Source organism: Oxyura jamaicensis, chromosome 17 (genome assembly GCF_011077185.1).
Source record: "Oxyura jamaicensis isolate SHBP4307 breed ruddy duck chromosome 17, BPBGC_Ojam_1.0, whole genome shotgun sequence".
NCBI classification, from domain to species: domain Eukaryota; kingdom Metazoa; phylum Chordata; class Aves; order Anseriformes; family Anatidae; genus Oxyura; species Oxyura jamaicensis.
Genome location: NC_048909.1, coordinates 6683636 through 6709285, shown reverse-complemented (window position 1 = coordinate 6709285; position 25650 = coordinate 6683636). Strand labels below are relative to the sequence as shown.

General features: G+C 43.9%; 1 protein-coding gene across 3 annotated transcripts in view; it reads right to left on the bottom strand.

Moving 5' to 3' along the window:
• NUP214 (nucleoporin 214) overlaps positions 1-24578 on the bottom strand; it is a 45307-nt gene extending 20729 nt beyond the window's left edge. For 2 of the 3 annotated variants that reach the window (XM_035341340.1, XM_035341341.1), the window contains exons 1-24: positions 24432-24578; positions 22796-22991; positions 21818-21969; positions 21115-21319; positions 20225-20295; positions 19826-19889; positions 19013-19116; positions 17857-17963; positions 17386-17452; positions 16692-16815; positions 14652-14813; positions 13106-13559; positions 11505-11680; positions 10746-10837; positions 10112-10201; positions 9591-9740; positions 9187-9345; positions 6931-7034; positions 6222-6404; positions 5657-5742; positions 5479-5562; positions 4899-5144; positions 4050-4211; positions 2989-3097 (exon numbers count right to left, since the gene is read on the bottom strand). In XM_035341340.1, coding sequence (XP_035197231.1) covers positions 2989-3097; positions 4050-4211; positions 4899-5144; positions 5479-5562; positions 5657-5742; positions 6222-6404; positions 6931-7034; positions 9187-9345; positions 9591-9740; positions 10112-10201; positions 10746-10837; positions 11505-11680; positions 13106-13559; positions 14652-14813; positions 16692-16815; positions 17386-17452; positions 17857-17963; positions 19013-19116; positions 19826-19889; positions 20225-20295; positions 21115-21319; positions 21818-21969; positions 22796-22991; positions 24432-24473 — 3389 coding nt within the window. In that variant the 5' untranslated portion in view covers positions 24474-24578. Of the gene's footprint in view, positions 1-2768; positions 2815-2988; positions 3100-4049; positions 4212-4898; positions 5145-5478; positions 5563-5656; positions 5743-6221; positions 6405-6930; positions 7035-9186; positions 9346-9590; positions 9741-10111; positions 10202-10745; positions 10838-11504; positions 11681-13105; positions 13560-14651; positions 14814-16691; positions 16816-17385; positions 17453-17856; positions 17964-19012; positions 19117-19825; positions 19890-20224; positions 20296-21114; positions 21320-21817; positions 21970-22795; positions 22992-24431 lie in introns of those variants that run through there. The other variant, XM_035341342.1, reaches the window with a different exon arrangement.
• Between the last annotated feature and the right edge of the window lie 1072 nt (positions 24579-25650).

Below are 25650 nucleotides of genomic sequence, written 5' to 3'. Positions count from 1 at the left end.
AAGCTTCCTTCATAGTGCAGAGCCCAGACAAGTGCACGCAAGTACATGCAACTCTCAGAAACGCTGAGCAAGGTGCTAAGGCTATGGGAAGAAGAAAAAAAAAAAACCAGCACTTCATGTCTTTGAAGTGTAGCGTAAGAATTAATGAAGTCATGACAAGAAGTGTGATAAGACTAACCTATTTTCTCCAACTTAAGTTTGGAATTTTGACCATGAAATACACTGTACATCAGAGTCCACAGAAAATTACCACAGCATAACAGCTGCTTCTAAGGTGAAGCATCCTACATGCTGTGGGCCAAAAATGCACTTAATCACTCTAACTTGAGGACAGCCATCTAGTTTTAACATCTCCTCAAGTCTATGGCTCACCAGCTTAAATTGATAGTGCCAGAAGCCTCCAGAACCATAACAAATTCACCTCTTGATTGCTTTCTCTTGGCCTCTTACCCCAGTAGAGCCTTTCCATCTTGACACAGGCCAGGTGTTCCCTGATGCAATAAGCAATCTCTGTCCTATAGAAAGGGCCAATGTCACAAACCCCAGGCAGTATGTGAATCCGGGCATTAGAAGTTCTGTTTCTCCTAAAGCATGAGAACTCCCAGATTGCATCAACTATTTGGTCAGCTACAGGCTAGCTCATAGAAATTTATTCTAAAGGAAGAGGACACATGCATGCAACGATGATTTATCTCAGATTGAGTTCTGTGTCTTAAAGAGCTTTGCATTTCTATTAAGTCCTTCCTTCCAGTAACGAGATCTCTTTGTGTTGCAAGGCTTGGATTTGCCCTCTGCCCAGAGGAGAAGTGTAAGAGCACACATTTCAGAAGTTTCCGATTATCACTGGGAAGAGCCCAGTTTGGGAAGATGTTCCTCTAAATTCCAAGTTCATACAAACCCTGGACAAAAAATGAAACACAGATCTGTGAAATTCACGATAGGGAGGCACCTTTTTCCCAGAAAGGTCTCAAGATCACTTGACCCACAGCTTCTCTGACAATACAAAGGCTGGTTTTGATTTCAGTTTGAAGACTTCGTTCAAATAATTGGACTGGGACCACCAACATACCTAGTCACAAGCCATTGCACAGCTGATAACAACTGAAAAATCATTACTGCTTAACAACCTGAAGAGTGTGCTGTGGTGGCAAAAGACAGCCAGCATGTCTGAAGCAGCAAAAACTCATGAATTAACTTTGCTAGGTGAATGTTCTTTATTTCAGTGTTCAATCTGACTGGCAGGCACAGGTTCGTTTGGGTAGAATTTTTAGTTGGTACATTTTTATGAGGCCAGCTGTAAAATAAAGACTGTAAAAAGCCTTCAAGATATCTAACCATCTGGTGCTCTGCACATTAGAGAGATCAATTGATACTGGGAGGCTAAAACTTTTTGAAAGCAAGACAGGTCTTTATCTACAGTTCAAGTGAACACCAATCTCAGATATGTATCTCTCACTCATGTCCTTGTCTATGCACAGCCAGCACTCTTTACTTTTTTCTGCTGTAGATTTGATGGAGACAAGACACTTTTTGAAACAATTTTACAGACAACCAATTTAAAGCAGGTGGAGAACTCTTTCCTGCCATAACACTGTTTTTAGCAAGTTTTCTCAAGCAGAGATGTTGGAAAATTTAACTTTCAGAAGGTGTATTTTATCCACACACATACCCCCTCCACCAGTTCACCACTTTTAGGAGAAAATACAATAATAAAAACATCCCAAACTGTTTCCCAATTAAAACACAGAAGAATCCCTGGCTTAACTTTCCAGGTCATCAGTTGAGTTCCACCAGTGTAAGACTGTTCCATTTTTGAAAGGCTGCTTCAGAAGAATTTCACTGTCTTCTTTGACAGCGAAGAGTATATGCACTTGTATGAAAACCAGAAATAACGTAAGAACAGAAGTCATCCCGAGAGCTGCACAAATAGCCCACAATTATGTGGATAAAGCATCTGCAGCTCCACATGGACATTAATCAGATATACATGGCGATTTATCCTGGGTTTAATGCCTTTGCACCATGACATAAGTGCAGTAACATCAACTTTGCTTGAGACTTCTCAGTAATGCCCTTGCTGCTCCAGCCCAGAAAAAGTCACGTATTATCCTGGTCTTAAGCAATGGTAGGAACATTAGGCAAGGACATTTTCAAGGTCAGTACCACGACAGGGAAAGAGACTAGTGCTGTGGCTGATGACAGAGCCTGTTGATAACACAGACATCTCTGGAATGAGCTGAGCTGGCTGTTGTCTGTAGGAGGCAGAGAGCAGGAAAGCCAAGAGTTACAGCTAACTCATAAAAATCTTAAATTTGAGGTTAAATTCCAGAAGCCAACATTCATCATTTCCTCACGAGGATGACAGCTCTGCAGCTCTATATTTTTCCAGAGTGATCAGCCTCTGTTGACATCCAGCCCTTCAGTCAAGATTCTTACGTCAAGAAATTAAAGACAAGTTTCAAAAGAAGCGAGACTGCAGTTCTCCTTCTCTCTGTGTGAGAGTCAGGGAACAGAAAAGAGAGGCTTAACCCCAGAGGTTTTCTCTGTAACAGACAAAGAAGTAGAAAGAACAGCATCTGGGCTGCTTAAGCCCACAGACCAAGGACAGTGACAGAGGTGCACTTCCCTCACAGAAAGAGGCAGAATAGTATCAGTGACTGGAGAGACACCAGATCCAAAGTGTGCATTAGCAATCAAAGCACTAGGTCTCAACAGGAGGGAATGCACTAAAATGCATTTCATAGACTAAAGGAGAATGATGTTAACACTGGTCTTGTTGTTTGTTCATGACATACAAGCAAATCCTTGAGTGACCTGGAAAGAAAATATTTCTTCCTTTCATTGCACAAACTCAAGGCTTAACGTAAAGTGGATACATTTAGAGATAAGTCAGACTACATAAAACACAGCTGCTGCTCCCCACTGGTGTATGTGCTCTATTGCAAATATTAGCAAAGGCTACCAGAAAAAAGGGGAGAACCCACTTACCCTATTACTGCAGAGACGGCTGGAGTCAAAGCACCAGTCTTCAACTCCCGCACATTTACCACCTGAGGAACGTTTTTCAGAGTTGATTCAGTCAAGGAGGTGCTTACAGCTTTAAGGAAAAAAAAGGGGGTAAATATCTTCTCCATATTAAGCACTGCAATCAATATGGTGTCTCAGAGTAATGCCAGAAGAAACCCAGGTAAGTTTCTAGAAGGTGTATGGTATATCTGGCCCAAACTGTTGGCCATCTCAGCCTTCAGTAAAGACACTAAAGAAGTGGCCAGCTTCTCACAGAGCTTGTACGTTTTTCCTTGTTGGCTGTCCAAATCTAATTATACTTACTAACTGTCCCTTACCCACATCATAACTTCTTGGGTTAACAGAAATGACCTACCTAATTACACCCCAGCCTCTGCCACAATTCACATCATTAGTCCATTTTGTGCACTTATGCTCTCCTTGGGCAAGGAAAATAAATTAAATTAATTCTTCTACCAGTAACTGAATTTTGTTTCTTTTCTGCACTGATGTTACAATACTGGGGAAGCACCCAGGAATGTCTAAAACCAAACAAAAAGCTTAAACTGGGGAACCTTTGTCCTATCAACTCAAAACCTTACACGCATACCCAAGGCTTAACTTAACAGTTTAACTTTTCAATATTAAAACTGTTTTACAGTACATATCGTTAACTGCATAGCTAATGAAGAGTTATTAGTATGGGCTGGTAACATCATTTCTTTGCTTTCCAACACTGTCTAGAGTTTCTTGCATGCAGATCAATTGGTTCTCCAGCTGTGCAAGAATCTCTTAAGTCATTGACTTTTCCGCCAGAGCACAGATCAGAAGGGGTACAATGAAACCTGAAGTGGGAGTTTTTCAGGCATTTTGTACCAGTAGCTTACAGGAAGAAGGAAGAAAAAAAGACTGGATAGCTCAGAGGCTGCAACACACTGAGATGTGTTGCATTGTGATGGTCTTCTCCTTTTCGAGCACTAAATTCCTGTGAAATTCACATTCAAATACTCAGAGGTCACTTGGATAATTAGCCATCCTTTTACCTGGGGCCTGGCTAGCCATCTGCCTCCGCAGAGCTGCTGCAGCAGCTGCTTGTGGTGCTGGAACAGTGACAGTGGGAGCAGGGGCCCCATGTTTCACAGTCTTTGTTGCAAGCATTGTACTGTCTGCCCCTTGTGGTATGATTCTGTTTGAAGACGTAGGCACTATAAATGCAAACAAAAATATTAAAGCTCATTGTATCTCTTCAACTCAGAAAGATGTGAAGGCCTTTGATGAACTACAGTTCTTGTGAGTACACGGCTTCCTTCTGACAAGGCTGACCCACATGCTTTTTAAACAATCAACTCTATCCGGCACAGACAGTTTCAGTATTCCAATGAATTCAGCAAGTAAATCGAAGCAGCTGTCATTTCAATGCATTAGATGACTTTCAGTTTGTTGTTACAGTCAATTCTGCTGACAGCTTATTTTTCATTTAGGGAGGTTCAAGTCCTCTGGCTACAGAGACAAAAAAAACCTCTCAGACAAGGAAGCATATGCAAACAGTCCTTACTGTTTCTGGGTCTCTGAAGTTCTCACTTAGTTCATACCCACCAAATGCAGAAGTACTTCAGTCTCCTGTTTTTTTGCAGCATTATTTTAAGAAATATTTGCCCTTACGGCAAATTACTAAAGGAAGACAGTGCCACCTACAGCCAGTACAATCTAAAAGTAAAAGGCTGTCTAAAAAGCACAGTCAATGAAACTCTAACTACTTCTGGAAACTTGGGAACATAAACCTGCATGCTGCAATCTCATTTCTCCAGGACCTGAAGCACTGGTAATGGATACGGTGGTTAGAGATACTGACAAGAAAATGTACAGAATAGGAGACTGCAAAAACAACTCACACAAAGTTCCCAAGGAGGGGTGCTGTTTCCCAAAGGGCAGGGACTGAGCCATCAGACCAGGCTGGACAGACGGTGTACGGACCACAGGGGCATGGCGAGGGACTTGGACAGGAGCAGCCTCTTCTTCCTGGTCCACCGCCTGTGGATCCTCATTTTCCAGAGACTGGGAAACTGAGGACGTTGAACTGACTTCATCCAACTCTTCATAGTATCTTGTGGACAAAAAGGCAGATCGGGACAAATTTGCTGCAATACCAGAAAAAAAATCATGTGTGTATGTGTTAAAGTGAGAGAACCATCCAGCCTAACAGACATACATCCTATTTTAGGATGCTATTCTACTGGCTTGTTTTAATCCTACATTGCTAGGATTTGTCTTCTTAACTGCCAGGAAAAGCAACTTTTGATAAGATGGTAAATGAAGGAAATTCTTACTGAGAGCAGATGAGGAAGCAGCAAGGGAGAAGAAAGCATTGAGGAGTGAGAAGCTGCCAAAAACTAACTTCAGCACTGGTGCCCACAGCAGGTAAGTTACCCTCCTAGAAAGCATTCCAGACTTTTATGATAGCTAAAGGTTTACCTGGAGCTGTAGACCTAACTGGTGGAGTCTTCCTCTTGGCTAGAAAATTCCTCAACTGTGCCTGTTTCACAGGGGATAATTTAGCTGGAAAAGAGAAGAGTTATTAGTCTAGATCAAAGCACAAGTAAATAATAATAAATAAAGTAATTTGTGTGTGAATACCAGGAAAAGAAGTTACCAGGTACTTTAGGCAGTGGTTTGGTGTGTGATTCCAAGGTAGTTTTCATCAAGGCATTCCGCAAGCTTTCAAGGTCACTGTCGAAACTGGGACATGGCAGAACAGTGAAAAAAAACACAATCAGCAGAAAGAAACCAACCAAAGCAGGAACAAGAGAGCCAAAAGGAGTCACTAGAACCACTGGCTTAGAACAGTTGGCTCCATTAGATACCACGCTATTTAAACACACATTGCTTGAATTACTTTGAAGAGTCACAGAGCCATTCACTTCTTCCCCCAAATGCAGACAAAAACAGCAGTGCCTCAGCCGAGAGGTTCAATTATCCTGTTTACACTATTATAAAAACATAACCTTCAAGGGAAATTTCTGATAAGCAAACAATGCATCACAGAATATAAACAATGAGCTTCTATATTACCTGGCCATAGCTCAGTACCTGTTTAGGACATCCTGCTCTTCCCTACCAAATCCACAAAACATCATTCTTTAGAGGACATGCCTTTGCATGCTGCTGGGGGCAAGAGCAGAGTGGCAACGCCACTCACAAACTTGCATCTCACATACCTTTGAGCACTGCTGAGAGAAGATGTATCACTGGGAACACTCCACTGAGATGTCTGGTTGTACAATCGGAGCTGCTGTAGGCTGTTCACCAACTGATTTAGTCTCTTCCTCTGCTGATTGATTATTTCCCGGTTATTAGCCAGGGTGTTAAACAAGGTCTCTCGCTCAGGAACAATCAAACGCCTTAAGACAGCAAATCAGGAGACAGGGATAAAGACCATGCTGCATATCTGGCCAGAAGCAGACGTGTCTACACAAAACCGTTTGGTGGTTCTAGCTACTTAAACTCCACGAAGTCAAACACAGTTTGGTCTGAACACCACGGCAGTTCTGTTCGTCTCAAATGCACAATTCTCCTTTGGACATGCTGAAAGTTTATTCATTTACTAGAAGATATGTTATCTATTAGGAGGGTTTCATTAGCTACCACCAACGTGCTTGGTCCCTAGGGAGTTTATTTTACAGGTTTTTCCATAAGCGCTGTTTACACCATGCAGGGAGAGGCAGCAAGCACGTAACAAACTTACGGAGCCAACTAGTGTGAACCTACAGCTCGCCAGTTAAGTATCCAAGCTGAGCTTTAATCATAAACCCCTCAAAAAAGACTGTACTATGAAATGGAAAAAGGCTTCCGTCTGTTGATTAGGGACTGATGTCTGATTCACTGACAAGATCCTTACAGTTCTGTATTCCAGTTTCAGTTACGTACTTCTGCTTTCTCTTCTGTTCCAGGTGCCGATCCCACTCCAAATCCAGAACATCATTCACATCCTGGACAGCAAACTTCACATACTGGTGCAAGCGCCGAATTTCCTGCCATGTAAAATAAAAACAGACTTTAATTCACTTCAGAAATCAGTTTCAGCTGAAGACCCTTTGGCTCATTTGGTCCATGCCATGTGACACTTTCCCATATTTCTGCCTGGAAAGTTATATCCAGCACAACAGAACTCAACACAATGAAACCCTATTTTTAATTAGTGGAGGTGTATGTACAAGCTCGGCCCAGCCATTTTATCCCAACTTTAAACTAGAAATAAGACTTTCCATAATGTTTGCAAAACACTGCCAGGGCTTTTCAGAAAGGGTGGTACAAACATCACACGTTGTACAAAACAAACCTTATTTCAAACCTTATTTCCAAAAGATGAGTCACTCATTCCCACTTTACACTGTTGAAGCATCTAACAATTATAGGTGATCAAAGCCTGGCACGCTATTCATATGGCTCTGGGATACCAGCATTTACAGATTATGATTCATGAAAGCATTCAGGAATGCTCACAACTCCCACATTAAGGCAAGGAATTAACTTGATTTTTATAGGTAGGAAAAAAATAAGGCACAGAGAGAATAAAGTGACTTATCCATGACCACATGGTTGCACAACTGGCACAACTAAGCCAGAGATCTCTGGCTACAAGACCTGCTCCCTAAACGAAACCAGCCTTCTGTCTCATAATTGTCATCCCTCCAACCTGTCACAGCACGAACATCTCTTTTATTCCACTCTCATAAAATGGAAACTGCACTTGGTTTCAGCCCATCTCAACAGAATGTTCCCTTAAACGCAACGAGGAACCAGCCAAGTAACACTGTTTGGGAAGGATTCCATGACAACTGTTTTCAAGATACAGCATGAAATCTGAATATGGCATACCCAACCTGAAACCAAATCCAGTACTGCTGTGGGCTTAGTTTACACGTTCCGAAGCACAGGTTTCCTCTCCAGCAATTAAGAGCATCATATAGCAGCAACTCTCTGAACAGCAAGTCAGTATGGCTGGCCATCAGAGAAGCCCCAGGGTCTTTTCTTTTTTTAAAGCTTCATTTAAAGCTAGCGTAATAAGTTGATCAAGTGAGCACTATCGAGCCAGGAGAACAGTGGTGATGCAAACTGAATAAAGTTTAAGTCAGATCAAGCTGTCTTTCTTGCAAACTCTCAAAAAGTTGACCTGAAAAATCCTTACATTCAAATTCATTTCCACTTCTCTCCTACTGTCATTCTTTCCACATGATCCTCTTTCTATACCAGTGAAAGATGCCTTTCAAAGTTATCAGCCCTCTCAAGTCACAAGCATAAGCTCAAAAAGTCACAGGAAAATACAAGACAAAGAAGGGATAAAATTAAGACTGTGAATCAACCTACAGAGTCCAGGTGAAAAAATTCAGACCTAAAGGAAGTTGCTTCATGTCAGCTGATGCCTAGTAACTGTCTGTGTACATGCTCTTGACTCCTGCTGTAACAAAGAAGACATTCAATTATGTCTTCAGCCTGCTAGTCAAACTCCTTAAGGAGAACTTATCAGTGTACAAAAGACCAAGTATCATTTGTAGAGCACATTCAGCCTATTTTGCCTAGGGTTAAATAGCCCTCTCAGTGCTTCACCCCAGTTTCTTTCACATCTTTGAAAGCCTCTTCAGGAACTCCTGGTTATCTTCTCCTTTGTGCCCAAGCTTTTAGAGTATCATTTAACTTTAGGCTCAGCCATCCACAAAATTAACCACGCAATTTCGTAAGTCATAGCAAGTCATCAAGTTGTTCTTGTTCTAAAAGGCACTTTTATATACCAGATACAATTCCAAGAACTCTTCCACAAACTGTTGAAAAAAATATTCCTTTAGCTGAAAACCCTGAACAAACACTACAGACTGAGAAGAAACAGGGAGTCAAGAGTCATGTACTAAGATTAGAATAGAGTTGGATCTCAGGTGAAATATTTCCCTTCAGCAGGAATTGTCTCATCACAGACAATGTTGGCTAATGGCAACAACACAGAGAAGCTTTAGCAGAGGATTTTCAGTATATGCTGCAAACTTGGAGAAACAAAATTAATCACATTTTTACTACACTGTGTCAGAACAAGAAATACCTAGGGCAGAACAAAACCACTGGGCAGTTGGCACACAGAAGTCTCATTTTATTTAAAGCTCTAGATTAGAAGTTGGTTAACATGCTTCATACCTGGAGCTGTGCTTCACTCTTGGGATCCAAGGGTTTCTTATAGAGCAAGTGTAAATAGCCCAAGCTACGATTCCGCTCATTCTGCTCTCTAGCCTCTTCTACTCCTGCAAACCCCTCCAGCAAAGTTGTCTTCAGAATACTAATATCTCCATGAAGTGACTGCAAATAGAACACATGGGATAAGGTTCAAAGTAACATATTTTCATTGCCATCTCTAACACAGGAGCTCCTGCAAGCGTTTGTCTGAAAGAACACATGCAAACATTGCCCCCATGCTAAAATAGCATATTCAGAGGTTCCATCTACCTTGGTTCAGCACTAGCAGGTTAAATGGAAACACCAGGTGACAAACAGTCATTGCTGAGGAGTTAAATAGTTTGATGATGCTCAGCCACAATGCTCACCTCTGTTGTCTCTTTAATTTCCAAGAGGAAGGTATGAAGATCATCTGACTCAGTTCGCAACATTTTCATTTCCTCTGGAGTACCCACTTGGAAACAGGCTTTGGAAGTCTGGGCCTTCAGCTCCTCCATCTCCTTTTGAAAATGTGCAATCTGCAAAGTCAAGAAGTAAGTACAGCCACTAAAACACAGCAGGGTCGGGAACCAAACTCATAGATCATGTTTCTACAACACCATCAATATCTCTGACTTGACAGGAAAAGCAGGAAGTTCTTCCTGCACAGCAACAGGAAGGAATACCCAATTTTTCCAGAACAGCAATTGAAATTAAAGATGACTGAACAGGACACACAAACAGCAAGTACAAAAACAAGTTGACTATCTTGTTGAAAATTTCCATTTTGATTCCTAAACTACTGAAAGACATCATCAAAATACATGTGAACTGAAAAGAAACGCCTGTGTCTCTATACAGTGCTCTTCCAGCTTCTAAAATGAAGAAAACTGCTCAAAAAAGTTCTCACCTCCTCTCTGATTCCTGCTATGACAGGGTCTGAATCCTTCCACTGGTGGACCTGTTTCTCTAAAGCAGCGCTGGGGACTGCTGATTTGCCCTGGAGGAAAAAAACAAACAACCTCACTGCAATATTAAGAATATAGCCCTAGCAACAGGGAGTCTAGAATATTGAAAAAGGCCTGCTGTTAGAGCTCCATTCAGACAGCAGTCACCAGGGAGGCAATTGTCATAAGCAAAAATACTTGTTCCACTCTAAAGTAAGAAAAGTATATACACATTCCAGGTAGTTCTGCAGAGTACCTGAAGATATGTGGCTAAAGCTTTGTGAAAGCAAAGGAAACCTTTGTATGCTGTTCTGTGTTACTGTTTTGATTTTGTTATCCAAAGCCTGTGTCTGTCTTAAGAAACACCATCCAGACAGATCTTGACTGCTTATTAGCTAGGAAAGCAGTTAAACCTCATTTCCAAAGCACTGGTAAGAATTAGTTTCTACAACTCTGATCGTAGCAACATACATGAAAACTTGCCAAAGTCATCTAGTTCTTGGACCTAGGAATACTCTTCAGTCCAAGGAATTCTAAGCAATTCACGAGCAACAGAAAGCATTCCCCCTCTAAAAAATCCACTCAAATTCTCATTACCGGAGTAGAGCTTGGCTTTGCTGCAGAAGAGGTGATCTTGGCTGTCTTCTGTAGTAAGGAACCTGAAGGCATATTTTGAGCAGGACGTGCCACTAGGATTTAAAAAGAGAAACAGTAATTTATGAACCTACATTAAACTTGAGAAAACAGGTTGTGATCAGACTGTTAATCGCCGGCATCAAATCCAGCAGCGATACAGGCAGAGGCCCCAGTAAAAGAAAACATCTTCCCCAGGTGCACTTTTACTCCCATTCAATTTCTCTGCTAATGGCAACAACTGTTACTCCCAGATATTTGGCTGTACATTCCTGAAGGACCCCAAGACCCCCAATCCCACAGTCATTTGGGAGGTGGAATATTATTCTGCTACCAGATGAATGCAATCTAATTTAAACTTGCTTCTGAACACCGAACCCTACGCGCTCCAGATGCAAGTCAGGGCACCGATTTGCGTGACTGCCCAGAAACATTCTTAACCAGAGCTATATTGCAGGGCACTGAAAATGCCAGAACTTAAGAAGTTGAACATATTATTTCCCATATGGACAGCTGGCTCTGTGGGGAACAAACTGCATAAACAGAGAAAATTCTCAGTTTCAGTATTAAGTCCATCACAGCATTATGGTGTGCACACATGCTGCATCAGTAGATGCAGCAGAAAAAAAAAATAAAGGACATGGTGAGGTTGATTTGGTTTCCAGAACTTTCAGAACATTGTTTGTAATGTGTTGCTCCCAACAGCACGCATCAGACTCCTACCTGTGGCAGGTGCAGGGGTTGAAGCCTTCAGTGGTGTGGTAGGAGAGGCAGAGGGTGGCGTGGACTGACTCAGAGGACCTCCAGAAGCAGTTTTTAAACCGGTTGAAAATGAAAACATTGTGGAACTGGCATGACCACCGCTGCTAGTGGGAGATGAGGCATCTACAGCAGAGAACCTGCAGAAGAAAGCAGGGCATCTTTCAGCTCTGAACTGGTCCCGGCTGTTTCTCTCCATCCAAAATGAACCACTAAGGTCTAACAAATGAACAACCCCAGGGATTGGCAATAACTTAAGCTCTAGGTACAAAATTACAAGCGCAGCTGCTGGAAATGGTGGGAAGGCACCCTTCAGGGATATTTCTGAATATCTGGAACCACAAAGTCTGCTACCATAGATCTCCCAGTGAGCAAAAACTAAATGCCTGCAAAAACCACCACCCTGCTTCAAAACGCACCTCATCATTTTGCACACAAACACCAAATATAGCCTATCTAAGTCACCCTTCAGTTCCAACCTTGCAGCAAAGTTCAAAGAGAAATTCTGCAGGAGAACATGAACTTCCATTCATCTTCAAACTCAGGCCCTCAAGGCAGCCAAGTTAAATATTCAGCCAATTCACAAGCGTATCATTTGCTTTATACACAAAATATCAAATTTAAAAAGCCCTAAGAGCCACCATCAGATGCCGGTGTAGCAACGACTACCCTAATTAAAAAATAATCATTTGAAGCATCAGAAATTTCTTAGATATATTTACATGAAAATTGTTCTCCACAGAAAGCAACTCCAATTAACATCGCTCTGCCTTTTGAACCGTTCTTTCTCAAAAAGAGAGGGAAGTCTTGGGAGTTGGAGGGAAGAGAGGTATATGAAATCTGAGAACGTTCATCACTCAAATCTATTTTGCATAGTTTCTAATCAGTATCAGTTATCCTTCAGCTGGCACGAACTCTCAGCACAAACAAGCTTTGAAGACTTCAGGTCCTGTATTCACTGAGCAAGCATCCATTTAAGAACAACAACAAAAAAAAGGCCTGGCATCTCCTCTATTCAACACAGGAGTGGGGAAAAAAAAAACAACCATCAAATATGGATACAGCTCCTGCCCAGCAACGCAAATTACTCCTTAGGTTAGAGGTAAGGAACCTTCAACAAAGCGTGAAAGGAAACTGTGCTACCAGCAACAAACTAAACCAGTCACAAAAATATTCCAATCCCAGTGTTCCCCAAGAGTCCTTTAACCAATTCACCTTGAGCCACAGCATGGGATTAATGTTTCGTGCCTATGAAGCAAAGACATGAAAAAATGAAGTCTCTGATAATTTGGTAAGTTACCAGTATAACTTTTGGCAACTCCCTCGACTAGTATTTTGTCCATGGACATCACCTCTAGCATGGGAACCACTGAGGTTTTTTTTTTTAACAGCCGAACATCTTGTGAAAAGAGGGGTTTCCTCAGTGCTTTTTTGGGAAGCACAGAAAACAGCTGTCAGGGCAAAAAGAAACTATTGTGTGATCTTCAGAACTACCACACACCACCCACATCTGGAGTGATTTAACTACCCAGCTACCGCATTATCTAATTTATCTTTGTATTTACTTCTCATTGAGGTTCACTTTGACTGAAGAAGTTGAAGGGGTGAAAGACAACTTCTGTGCAACGGGTGTTGTGGAGGGTGGTGGCCCAGGTGAGCTGTCTGCAGCTGGTTTCAAGCTCATGGATCCAAAAGAGAAGGTGGTGGCAGTAGCTGCAGTGGTGCCTACAGAAGGAGCAGGTGTTACCGATGACTTTGGAGAAGCAGAGGAGAAAGAGAATGTTCCTGCTCCTGGACTGGGAGCCACGGCTTGCTTGGAGGTGTCAGTGGAAAAGAGGTAAGGAGGAGGATCGCTGGTTGTACTGCCAGGTGTCTTCACAGTTGAAGGCATAAAGGAAAAAGCAGCTGCTCCACCTCCTGCTGGAGGCAGACTTGAGGCAGGGGCGGTAGGAGCAACACCTGGAACCGTGTCAGGCTTTAAAGAAGTTGGCGGAGTGGTCGGAGATGCGGCAGTACTTCCTGCGGGAAGATAAACAGGTAAAGAAGAGACTCATTTGGTTGCACTGACTAATGGAAGAAGGTACTGCAAGGCCAAATACTGCTTGATGGGGCAGTTAGGTACTATCTCACTCAGACAGACCACAGAGTGAGAAAGACAGAAGAGGGAGCAGGGCTTCCAGTCCCCATGCCCAACAAGTGTTACAGAAATTGCAAAAACCCTGAGCCATTATCAATATTACTGCTTCCCCAAGTCTGTCTGGATTAATGTTGCCTGGAGTTTCCTGTGAAAAGCCTTCACCTTTCTCCCCTGATTTTGATAAGGTTCCTGCCAGCTCAAATTAAACAGGCTGTCAGCACACTAGCCAGCCAGCACTGCAGAGAGGCAGGCTGCCAGGCAAAAGCATTCTGTCTGGAGGAGAAGCAAATTTGGGCTTATGTAAGAAAGCGGCGGGTTTGCAATTATTGTATGCAGGCAGAGAAGCAGAACAACCAACTGACCTGCACACCCCAGCATAAGAAACTGCTTACTTCACATTGCATATCACAACCTATACACACTCAGAAAAAACTACTGCTCTACCTGCTAACGCTGTTTTCACAGCACTGCAGAAAGCTATCATTTAAATAAGCCCTCCCTGCAGCCAAACACTTCTGTTCACATCAGGCCTCCCACGGCAAAACATATGGAAGAAAACCCATCTCCTCTTTGGGGTATGCAGACCTTGCTCTGGGTCTTGATCCTTGTCACCAGTCGGAGCCTGCAGTCACTGCCGCAGTTTTAGACACTGCTGCAGTTTCACTCACACCACCCCAAAGCTGGGCAAAGGGCCTCCTAGAAGTGCTTTGGCCCTGTTCCCCAAATGTTGATTGCACATTAGAATCTAAATGCAGTCTGCAAAGTGCTTGAGATCTCTCATGGTAAACAGGTCTAAATAATTTCACTCAGATGTACAGAAGATGAACTGTCCTGGGAGCACAAAACACCCAAGAACTGCTTCCATTATCATTATAAAGAAAAAAAACATTCTCTGACTGGATACTTCTGAATACCAAACTTACAGAAAATGATCCACAAATGCAAGTGTTTCCTTAACCCACTGGAGCCCTTACCTGTTGATTTCGGTGTTCTCTCCCCTGCTGTCAGCAATGGCTCTGGGGTCACAATAAGCGATCTGACCCCTGGGTTTTGATTGATCATGTAAAACGGGCAGAGCACGCCATCCGTAGAGAGCAAGATCAGAACGGGTGCTGGAGGAAGGGTCTTCTCATCACCTGCCAGAGACCATATACGTAAGGCTTGCAACCAAAGTTTCCTGTCTTGTTCCTACTGGCATTGACACCATCGCGTGACTTACCGCAATATTTCTTACATTTCTGCCTTCCTGCTTTAACTTACATCTTTGTTCCCCTACTTCCCCCTGAATGCCCCCTACTGTTTTTTCCTTCTTTGTTCTTTCCTACTCCTGACTTTGTATTTTATTAATTCATAGACAAGAGACAAAAGGTTATTTTTGACAATTAAATATAATCTCTTGACTGTCAAAGCCTTCAGCCATGAATTTCTGTGCCAAGCATTTTCATATTTTCAGGTAATCCTTTCTTTTGAGCTATATGCTGCTCCCTTCCTCAATCCTCAGATCCTGTCAGCAACTCCCCACATTCCATTGGGTCCTGATAGACCACTAATATTCATATACATAAGGTAAGAATTAATTGCTGGATAAGAAGCTTTTCAAGTCTAAAGAGACAACATCTAAAAAAACAAGCATCCTGTAAACAGGCTGGTGATTCGAACCTCTGATCTAAAATACGTCCATTTGTGCAGCTTTGAGTTAGTCTGCTTCAGTTCAAGTGTTCTCAGGACAGTGAAGGGCCTGAATTACTCCATATATTTCTAAAACTTTTTCTGTAAGTTTAACTGTGCTTAATATGTTAAAAAAAAAAAAAAGCAGTTCTTCCTGCATCCTAGACTTAATCTATAATAATTGACACTTCTGTTGGCCCACGCAAGGGATGGCTACATTCCCTCTATCTATTGGCTCTTGCTGGGGAAGGGCAGTTTCCACATGGGAACATGATCCAGGACAAATATGGTTTCTTTTTAATCCAAGCTTGTTGTGAACTGCAAAGCCAAATAATGCGCAGCCAAAAAGGAGCTGATTACACTCTGTGAGAACACACAAAACGTGTCAGCAACAAGCTTCTCCAGAAACCATTCTATAAACTGAGGCAGTACAACCTGGGCTTAAAGCAGCTGTTCTGACAGACTCCTTAATCCAATAACTGTATAGATTAACAAAGAAAATACTTCAAATTCAATTTTGTGTTAAAGTACACAGTTTGACCTCAATTCCCTACTGTAGTTTTCATTCAGGTAAAGGCTGCTGCAGTTCACAGTTAATCGGCACCCTCCTGTGCTCTTCAGGAACTCTTGACTGCAGTACCTTCCACTCTGCCTGAAGGCATCTTTATTTCAGCGCCTCTGGGTTTCAAGGGAGAGTTTTCAGAATTCACTAAGGTACAGCACAATAGCTCAGATGTACCTTCAGCTTCAGCCTCCGACAACGTGCTTTGAAGAGCCTTCAGGCAGCACAGAAGGTACAGCAATAATGCAACTGGCTAGATGCAGAGCACAGCGGGGTTCAGTTAGTACAGGCTCTGTGCTTTAATGCGGAATTAAAAGCTACACATTCACCTCAACGATCCTTGCTTTTTCTGACTTTGAAATTAGCCCCTTTTTGTCCTATAGATCACTGCAAATGTACTTAATACAAACAGTTATCCAAAATGACACAAGTTACGAGCATAATGGAAGTCAGAGAGGCAGTTTGAAATCCCTGATGCTCAAATATGACTCCTTTAAACTCACTACTATCCCAGTTCCGTGAAACACAGACATAACTCAGGTGCTTTCTCTTCCACATGTTCCTGTAGCTTTCAGGAAGAACCGTATTTAACACCTTGCCATTTAAATCCTTACACAGAGGTAATCACACACGTGCTATGTGCTTGCTATAAAGATGTAGGACAGATTCTGTCAGCCTCCCTTTCAGAACCATCTCCCAGGACCCTAAGCACCAAATCGCCCCTCAAAAATCTCTCTTATTTCTACCATTGGACTATTCCACAAGAAAAACTAACAAGACTTACTGATTGGGATAGGCATGTTACTGGTGTAGTCCACAGCAACACCAACAGGCAAAGTATCATCGCTCTTATCTGTCACGGGAAGTTCTGCTCTGCTGGAGTCCTCCAGAACCCATGACTCCCAGTTCTGCAAGAAGCAAAAATATTATTTTAACCACTGCTTTCCTGTGTTCAGTCTTCTTCAGAACATTAGTCTACTACAGTTGAAAGACGAGATTGCAAAAAAGCTGGAGAGGATCTACCTGCCCTGACAGATAAACAAATGTCAGAATTATCAGGGCCCTTCACAGATTTGTCTGTGGTTTCTTCCATAGCACTGCACGTCAGAGCTGAGGTCAGACACAAGGACAAATAGTCAATGTTTTACTTCAATATGACCTCATATGAATCACTTTTTATTCCAGCAAATTGGACCACATTTTAAGACTACCAACCAAATCACAAAAAATAGACTTGTGGTACTTGGTTCACGACATACTGTGTTTGTTTATCCCTTCTCATGTCACTCATCTCCTGGTCATCTAAGGCTTACATTTACATTAATATTTTGTGCAACTCGGATGTAAAAAGAAAGGCATTTGATTTTTTTAAGCATACCACTTTGTCATATTTCAGATCTTCGAAAGGTTTTATTTGCTTAGACTTTCAAGAAATGGGAGGTATATACGCACAAGTGCAACAGGAAGAAAAATATTACCTGATCTCCTTGCCTTGCTAGGATACTGACTTCTGTGGAAGCTGCTGAAGCTGCCAGAACTAAATCCCTGTAAGCAAGGATACAAATATGACAATCCATGGCCAGGTCCCCAGCTCCCCTAAGCATCATCATATTTATATCTAATCATAAAGTTACAATAACAACATGAAACTGACTGCTCATCCCAAGATGTGTGACAGGGGAAACTGTTACAATAGATTTTAAACAATCTAATGTACGTGTATGAAGGTAACACACGTTCTCATCAGAAAAATGACTACGTCAGTATGGAGATAAAGCATGTGAGAAAAATAAGCTGTACTTCTATAAAACATTTCCAAAGTTGTAATTTCATTTGGCTCATATTTGGGTGTTACAAAGTTTACAGAAAGGAGAAACAACACAAAGAGAAGCCTAGATGACTCAGACATGCACAATAAGGAAAAAACTGCCACAATCCCTGCAACTCACCATTCCTCAACATAGTTGAGGAAGTAATGATGCTGTCTCTCTGTGCAGCTCCCATAGCAAGGCTCCATGAAATTCACGAACTTCTCTGGTCTCTTCTCTTCCTTTTTCTGTAAGACCAACATTGATAATTTACCTTCCAGCACAGAAACCAAGTAATTTCCCAAAAATAGGAGTGCATCATAGTCATAGGGTACAGCAATAAGTTGGGTAGCATAGGGTAAGCAACATGTTGCCTACATGCTTCAGAAGAGAACAGGTGTCATGAGACTACTTGAAAAACAAAAAAAAGTCCTCCTCCAAAAGATAAAGGGACCAGAAAAAGTTTACCAGGGCCTTACCAGTATAATCAGGCCTAAAAACATCCTTAACCTAAAAAAATGCACACACACACCAATCTGTTATATATATTAGGACTCTACATCAGGTAAGGTCTTTTCCTGAGCATCTGCTTCAGACTATAAGTCTTCATGTCATAATTTGATGTCATCAGACAACAGGTTACAAGTTTTCACATGGATATTACTTCCTCCACCTAGTCGAGTGGTCTTTGTTTTAGATACACAGCTGTCAACTTTTGAACGGATCACCTGGTGGTGTAAACCTGGCTTCTCTGAAGTTCGTTAAAAGGATGCGGATGTCTCTCTGGTTTAGCCAGAGAGCATGGTGGAAGTCATCCTGGGGCTCAGCCCAACTTAACGGTATAAAAAGCTAAACAACTAGCATAATAATTTTAAAGAGAGGAATAGACTTGAGTTGGTTTCAAACCACATATTCCTCCTTAGCAACTGGGGACACCCAGTGTCATGACAGAGAGCACACAGAGACAGGCAACAGGAGTCACATTTGTACGGTGATCTAACCATAAATTGCAATTGCTGTATTGGGCCTGCATAGACTTCAGTATCTGTATCACTTCTCTAAATTTGCAGTCCCATGTAACATCAAGTATCTTCCAGTAAGAGAATCTGATACTAAACCTTTCACCCTCTGCATGGAATACCTAGAAGAACCTGGGCAGAGAGTACTAGACTCTGACAGTATCAAACTTGAATTCCAAATGATGCCGGTATGGATTAAAAAAGCAGCTTGCTGTTGTAATCAACAGGTCAAGAACAAGGAACAAACAGTTCTGTAGCTGAGACTTGTTTGCACGTACAGGCAATATGGCTATGACCACGTCTGGAGGTGTTTCCAGGGTCCCATCCTCAGCTGCATATACAATAGTGAAGACATACGTGCCAATCCACAGTACATCCAGAACTGGAAGAGAAGGAAACAAATACCTCAGCGAGAAACACTTCAGAATACTTCCTCTTATAGTGATTTTAACTATGCCCAGCACACAAAAGTAATATGACACTGCTAGCAAATAAGGAACATGCTATCCTCTAAGCTACCAAGATTAAGAATTTCAATGATCTGTCTGCAAAGCATCCGTCATACTAGCAGGAAAACTATTTGATCCCAGAAATTCTGAATACAAACCAAAACCATGCATTTGATTTGCTTCAGGATATCACGGGCCAAACAGCAGCACTGTTTCTAAAAACAGGTAATATTTTGACACACCCAGATGAAGCACTTCTACTTTTCTAAACTTACTGTCTTAACACTTTTAGTCAAGAGTCAAAATGAAGAAATGAGCTTGCATGAAACAGGAGAATGGATTATACTCAGAAATCTCCATGCTGAAGGGAGGTTACTTGTGATAGTACTGTTACATCAGTGAGCAAAAATTAATTTTTAAAAATGCATATTTAAAACATTTTAGAAATAGACAAGGACTTTGGCCCACAGTTAATTTTTCTACACAACCTAGAGATAAAGCCTTTTCCCCTCAAATAATTAAAAAGCATAATGTAATTATGTAACCAGGATACTATACAGTGGCCGTAACTAAAAATAACAGAGGAGGAATGAGTAAAAATATTTTAAAAGAGGAAGCAAGCTTAAAAATAAGAAGCTGTACCTTTAACAGGATTTTCTGGTTCATAAAAGGGAGGACAAGGGATTACTTTCTTCTCCTGCAGATTCTGTAAATAAAACAATCTTTAATACAAAGACCCCAAACAAATCCAATTGCAAGTTTTGGAGGAAGTCCAGAGAGCTGGTTTAGAGCAACTTACACACTGCTTACCACTCAATCACATGCCACTCTGACATCACCACATTTAAGTGGTAGGTGCAAACATTAAACTAAACCCAGCATTGGTCTAAGATGTTTTAATAACAGTGAAGTGGATGGGCATCATCACATGGCTCACGCCACGTGCCACCCAACCAAATTCTATAGGCAGAGACGCAAAGGAAATAAAGCATTTTGCAAGCCAGAGAGCAGCCATCAGGTCTTAATGGCAACAATACTTACAGGCAGATACTGCACCACAGTGCCATTTTGCCTCCCTACAGCCAGTTGTTTTCCCTTCGGGCTCCAACACACTAAGCAAAAAAGAGAATTTCATCAGCAGTAAGGAAATTACAGTTACAAGGTCCCACAAAAGCAGGACCAGGAAGTCAAAACTGTGTATTTTTCCTCTGCAAAAACCCATAAAGCTGAACAATTAATTTGCCTTTTCAGTTACAGACAGCAAGAAGAGCTGAGATTCTTAGCACTCATACCAACGAAGCTTCGAACAGGTTTCAACTTCCCTCACACGTGCCGCCGTACAGCCTTCCATTGCCCTGTGGTGGATGCTCACGGCCACTGAACAGCTTACATGCCAAACATACACTTCAGTTGGCACAAGCATATAGGGACAAATTAAACTGAAGAGAGAGGCCTAGAAGTTACATCAGAGCTGTCACAAAGATGCACAGATTGTGCTAAACCTGGAAGAGGGCGGTACAGTGCTAATTTACCGATGCGATTACATTTGTGCAGTTTAGGTTTACCATCTGCTCAGGATGAAAACAGGGCAGTGTGGTAATCATCCAGTCACAGAGAAAGCAAGGATGCTCAGATCAAAACCCAACAGATGATCGCTACAGACTTATTTGTATGCTTCCCTGCAGTCAAACCACAGGCAGGCACGGTGGACTCCAACTCCCTGGCTGCAGCTCCTCCAATCAACTGGGAAAGAGCAGTTACATCACACCCCGTTTTCAGAGCATAAGGGATTTTAAATCCTTCTTGTTTGCATTTCTGTTTATTTTTTAAGAAACCACCTCCCTGAGACAAACTTCCTTACACCTACTTACCTACCCACCTCTATTCTTAAGTGCCCAACATTCTGCACCTTGCCCAAGGCTGCCACTCACCAGACGTAACAGCTACAGAGGACGGCAGCGTGGCGTACACTTTCACAGAGTCCGTGACCTGCAGGACGGAGATGCTGCCGTCGGACAGGCAGATGGCCACCATGGTGGGACTAGCAGGGTTCCACTTCAGGTCGTTGACCATCGCTGCGCTTCCCGAGTCCTTGGCCAGTTTGTGATAAGCAAAGGGACGTTTCTGCTGTTTCGCCTTTAATGACAGACAAATATTTGAGACAGTCCAAGCTGACACGAAAACAAGTTCTCACAAAGTCACAGTCCAAAGCAGTTCTGGTCCCCTATAAATTAACGACTGATGGGAATAAGTGGGGTAACAGCTTTTAAGCTAAAAAGGGTACATTTACATTAGACAGTAGGAAGAAATTCTTTACTCTGAGGGTGGTGAGGCATTGGACCAGGCTGCCCAGAGAAGCTGTGGATGCCCCATCCCAGGAAGTGTTCAAGGTGGGATGGGGCTTTGAGCAACCTGGTCGGGTGGGATGTGTGCCTGCCCATGGCAGGGGGGTTGGAGTTAGGTGATCTTTCATGTCCCTTCCGACCCAAACCATTCTGTGCTTCTAAAAAGCATATTTTGAGTTTAATGAAAAACTCCTTTACAAGACAGAAAGGCAGAAAATGCCACCCAAGGCATGACACTCCTTGTGCTGTAATCTGGGTCACAAAAAAAACCTCTTTGCATGTACTTTACCTGATTAAAGAACGTGCGGACATCAAAAAAGCCAATGAAGGAACCAATGTCACTGGACATCATACAGACGGACAGCGTGAGATTATCACAGCTTAGAGCCAAGTGCTGCACGGGAAACTTCATGGGAACTAAGGTACTCTGGACATTCTCCACTTGAAACACAAAAGGCAAGTAAGATAGGATGAAGTGCACAAATTTAAAAAGCAAAAACTTTTAAAACAACACAGAAAGGACAAGTTTATGCCCGAGTCACTTAACAGACAGTCCTATAAAAAAGGGAAAGCAAGCCCCTTCATCTCTAAAGTCTCAAGAGTCTCTCAAATTTCTCAGAAAAGAAAATGTTCCTTTCCTTCCTCAGTAACCTGCAAGAAAAACTAAGGAGACAAATTTTAGGTTTTACTTGCAGTGCATGTGGGAACTTTGGGTTGCACAGTTACTAAGGACAAGACAAGAATGAAAACCAAGTGGTTTTCATTGCCACCAGATTTTTATGCCACCAAATGCACTTTGGTTTCGAGGTGGAAGAACAGTCACTGCTTCCTCGCTTGCAGCACAGTCCAAATAGAGCACCTGGTGTGAGAACTCTGTCCCTCTCCACTCGCCTACATCCCCGATCCACACACAGGCCCATGGCTCGGAGACTGGCTGCCGCAAGAGCACGTGGCTGCAAGGAAAGGGCTGTGTTTTTGGGGTAGGAAAAGCCAGCCTCACTGTATGGCAGTGAACACAGGTACCCAAATGTGGCCGGCACCTGGAAAGGCACTACCAGCATCCTGGTGGCTTGTTCCTAGTGATTACACTTCATTTCAGTTAGAGGCACAGCAAATACTGGTCCTGTCGCCTTATACAAGAAAGCACAGTGATTTCAAACATACCAAAGACCACAATAAGGACCGTGTCAGAAGCCAAGAGCTCCATAGCACGAAACCCCACATAAAGCTGTCTCTGCAACGACCACGAGCCATAAACGCATCTTACCGATTTTATTGGGATCTTCTCCCAGCTCATTTTGGATGAGAAGATTTCTGGTCTGGAAGATCTGCAGGCTGGTTCCTCCACCAGCAAAGACCAACCCATACTTGTTAGACACTGCGAGGAGGCTGGAGCGCTCTTTGGGGAGATCGTCGGGAGCATCAAAGATGCGGACCTTCTTCAGTGCTCTGAACTGAAAATCCTGTTGTGGGAGAGAGCAGACGTAGCTGTACACATGCAAACGAAGAGGAAGACTTTACTTCTCTAAGTTTCTCTAAGACAATAAGCTGAAAGTCTCTCCACAAGAGCTGCAGAACACGTCCATGCTACCACTGGCCATCCTATCATGTTTTCTGTCTTCTCTAAGACAGAGATCACACCACAGTTCTGCTGGAACACCGGCTGGGTCTCTCTTCCACCCAACAGCCTGTCTTCATAAATCTTGTAGGAGCTGAAATTGAGACATCTAGCTCCTCTCAGAAACACACCTGAAACTAGCCAATTGATACAGAAAGGGTTAAAAAAAAGAAGTAAAAGGGAACAAAACAGAGATAAAAAGTGATAGAATAAAACCTGTTACCTTAAAGCTACAAAGCACGCAACTACTTAGTTTTTGTTTGCTCTCACCACCAGCAATTACTTTGTATAACCAGATTTACTTTGTGCATTTGTTTCTCTTATAATTTACATCGTCCTTTTGTAAAAGGAAAAAGAGAAAAGCGGGGTGAGATAAAAAACTGCAAAAATACAAACTGAATTAAGAAAGAGCAGCTGCACAATAACCATACAAAACGAGGGGTTCAGCTTAGGCAGGAGCCTCTTCTCCAACCACTGAGCAGAGCAGCGCCTCTAACACCAGTAACTCAAATCAAGCCTCCGGTTTTCAGTTCATTTTGCCAAAGCACGGAGTGAGTGCCTTTCTGCAACCTGGGAGGACTGCAGGAGCTCAGAACCCTCTGCAAAACGAGCAGCCCCACTCCTTTGCTGCAGGTGCCTGAGCAGGAAGCAGCTGCACAGATTCACGAGGGCTTGAGCAGCCTGCATGGACAGCCCCATCCCGCTCGCACAGCCCCGTCCTGCCGCGCTCTGGGACACACACGGGCAGGCTGGGCTGGCAGCACGGCTCCTCTTCATGCTGCCCAAAGCTAGACAACCACACACGCAGCCAGTGCTGATCCCAAAGGCAGATCCCCAACAGAAGGCCCACCCAGGAGACCTCAGAACCCCCTCCCTCCTCTCCCCAACGGGCTCCCCCTGCCCCTCCCTACAGCTCCCCGCGGCTCTGAAGAAACCCAGCAGAGCCCCCAACCCCTTCCTGCCCCGCAGCCTCCCCCAAGCCCCCCTCCACCACTCTCCAAGCCAGCCTCTCCCCAAAAGGTGCCCAGACGCCGCCAAGACCTCCCAGCGCCCCCCAAGCCCCGGGGGACCCCCCAGATCCCTTCCCGCCCCCCCCCCCAGCGCCCCCAAACCCCCTGGGGGGCTCCTCAAGAGCCCCCCCTTGCCCCTCCCACCCCTGGTGCCCTCCCAGCCTAGGCCGAGCCCCCCAACCCCCCCGTAACCGCTCCCCCCCGGCAGCCTGCCACCCCCTGCGGGTCCAGTGCCGCCCCCCAAGCCCGCCGCTGGCTGCCGGCCCGCGCCGTGCCTTCATCTCCCGCTCGGGGATCACGTTCATGTCGTCCCCCATGGCTCCGCTCCCGGCCCCGTCGCCTCAGCGCCGCCGGGGAAACTCCGCTCCCCCCCTCCGCCGCCGCCGCCGCTTCCGCTTCCGGCGGGGCCGCTCTAGCCGCGCCGCTCTATGCTCCGCGGCCCTAGGAGGGGGAGGAGTCCTCCAAGGAGCCGCGGAGCGGAACATAAGGGGCGGATCTTGACGGTGTGAGGGCTGCCGAGGCTCGGCAGGAGGCTGCGTTTAATAAAGAATTAGTTCTGCGTGTTCTGCTTTGTCTGCGCTGATTATGGGCGGGGGGGGAGTGCTGCAGAACGCACCCCACAGCCATGAGGGGACGCCATGGCGCTGAGGGGACCCCACGGGGCCAGGCGTTGGCATGGGTCTGGCTGCCAACGAAGCCGGGGTCACCCCTCCCAGCCCAACAACGACCACGGGGGGCTGTGGTGCTGCTTCCAAGGGCCCGACAGTGCTGCAGCCCCAAGGAAATCCCAGTCTTAGTGAGGGAAGCGTGGCCCGGTGCTCGAGGCTGGTCCTTGTGCACTGCCAGGTACACGCTGAGGTGGCAAGGATGAAGCGCTGTGAGGGGAAGACACCCTTATGGTGCTGTGAGGCCCCACAAAGGTAACCCTTGCTGGTCAGAGCAAGACCCAGCTGTCCTTCACAAAGTCATCTAGGTTGGAAGAGACTTCCGAGGTCACCGAGTCCAACCTCTGACCTAACACTAACAAGTTCTCCACTAAACCATGTCACTAAGCTCTACATCTAAATGCCTTTTAAAGACCTCCAGGGATGGGGACTCAGCCACTTCCCTGGGCAGCCCATTCCAACGCCTAACAACCCTTTCAGTAAATAAGTTTTTCCTAATATCCAAGCACCTTTCCTTGCTTCCTCCTGGCTGAAGCTCAGGGGTTCACCTCCCACCCAGGGAGCACATCACCCCAACACTTAGCCCCGCGGTGACACAGACACATCAGGAGAGGCTGTTCCCAGCTCTAGGAGCGTGCACTTCATTTTATCTAGGATCAGAAAGACACGGACTCCCACAGAGATAACAGTAGTGATATGTGCGGGTAGTGACCTGAAGTGTGGCAAACCACATCTAAATTCCCACATGATCCTCTTTTTTCTCCCCCTCTAAATGAACAACAGCTTTCACACACAGCCCAGAAAAGCAGGTGCATTCCTAGAGGCTAAC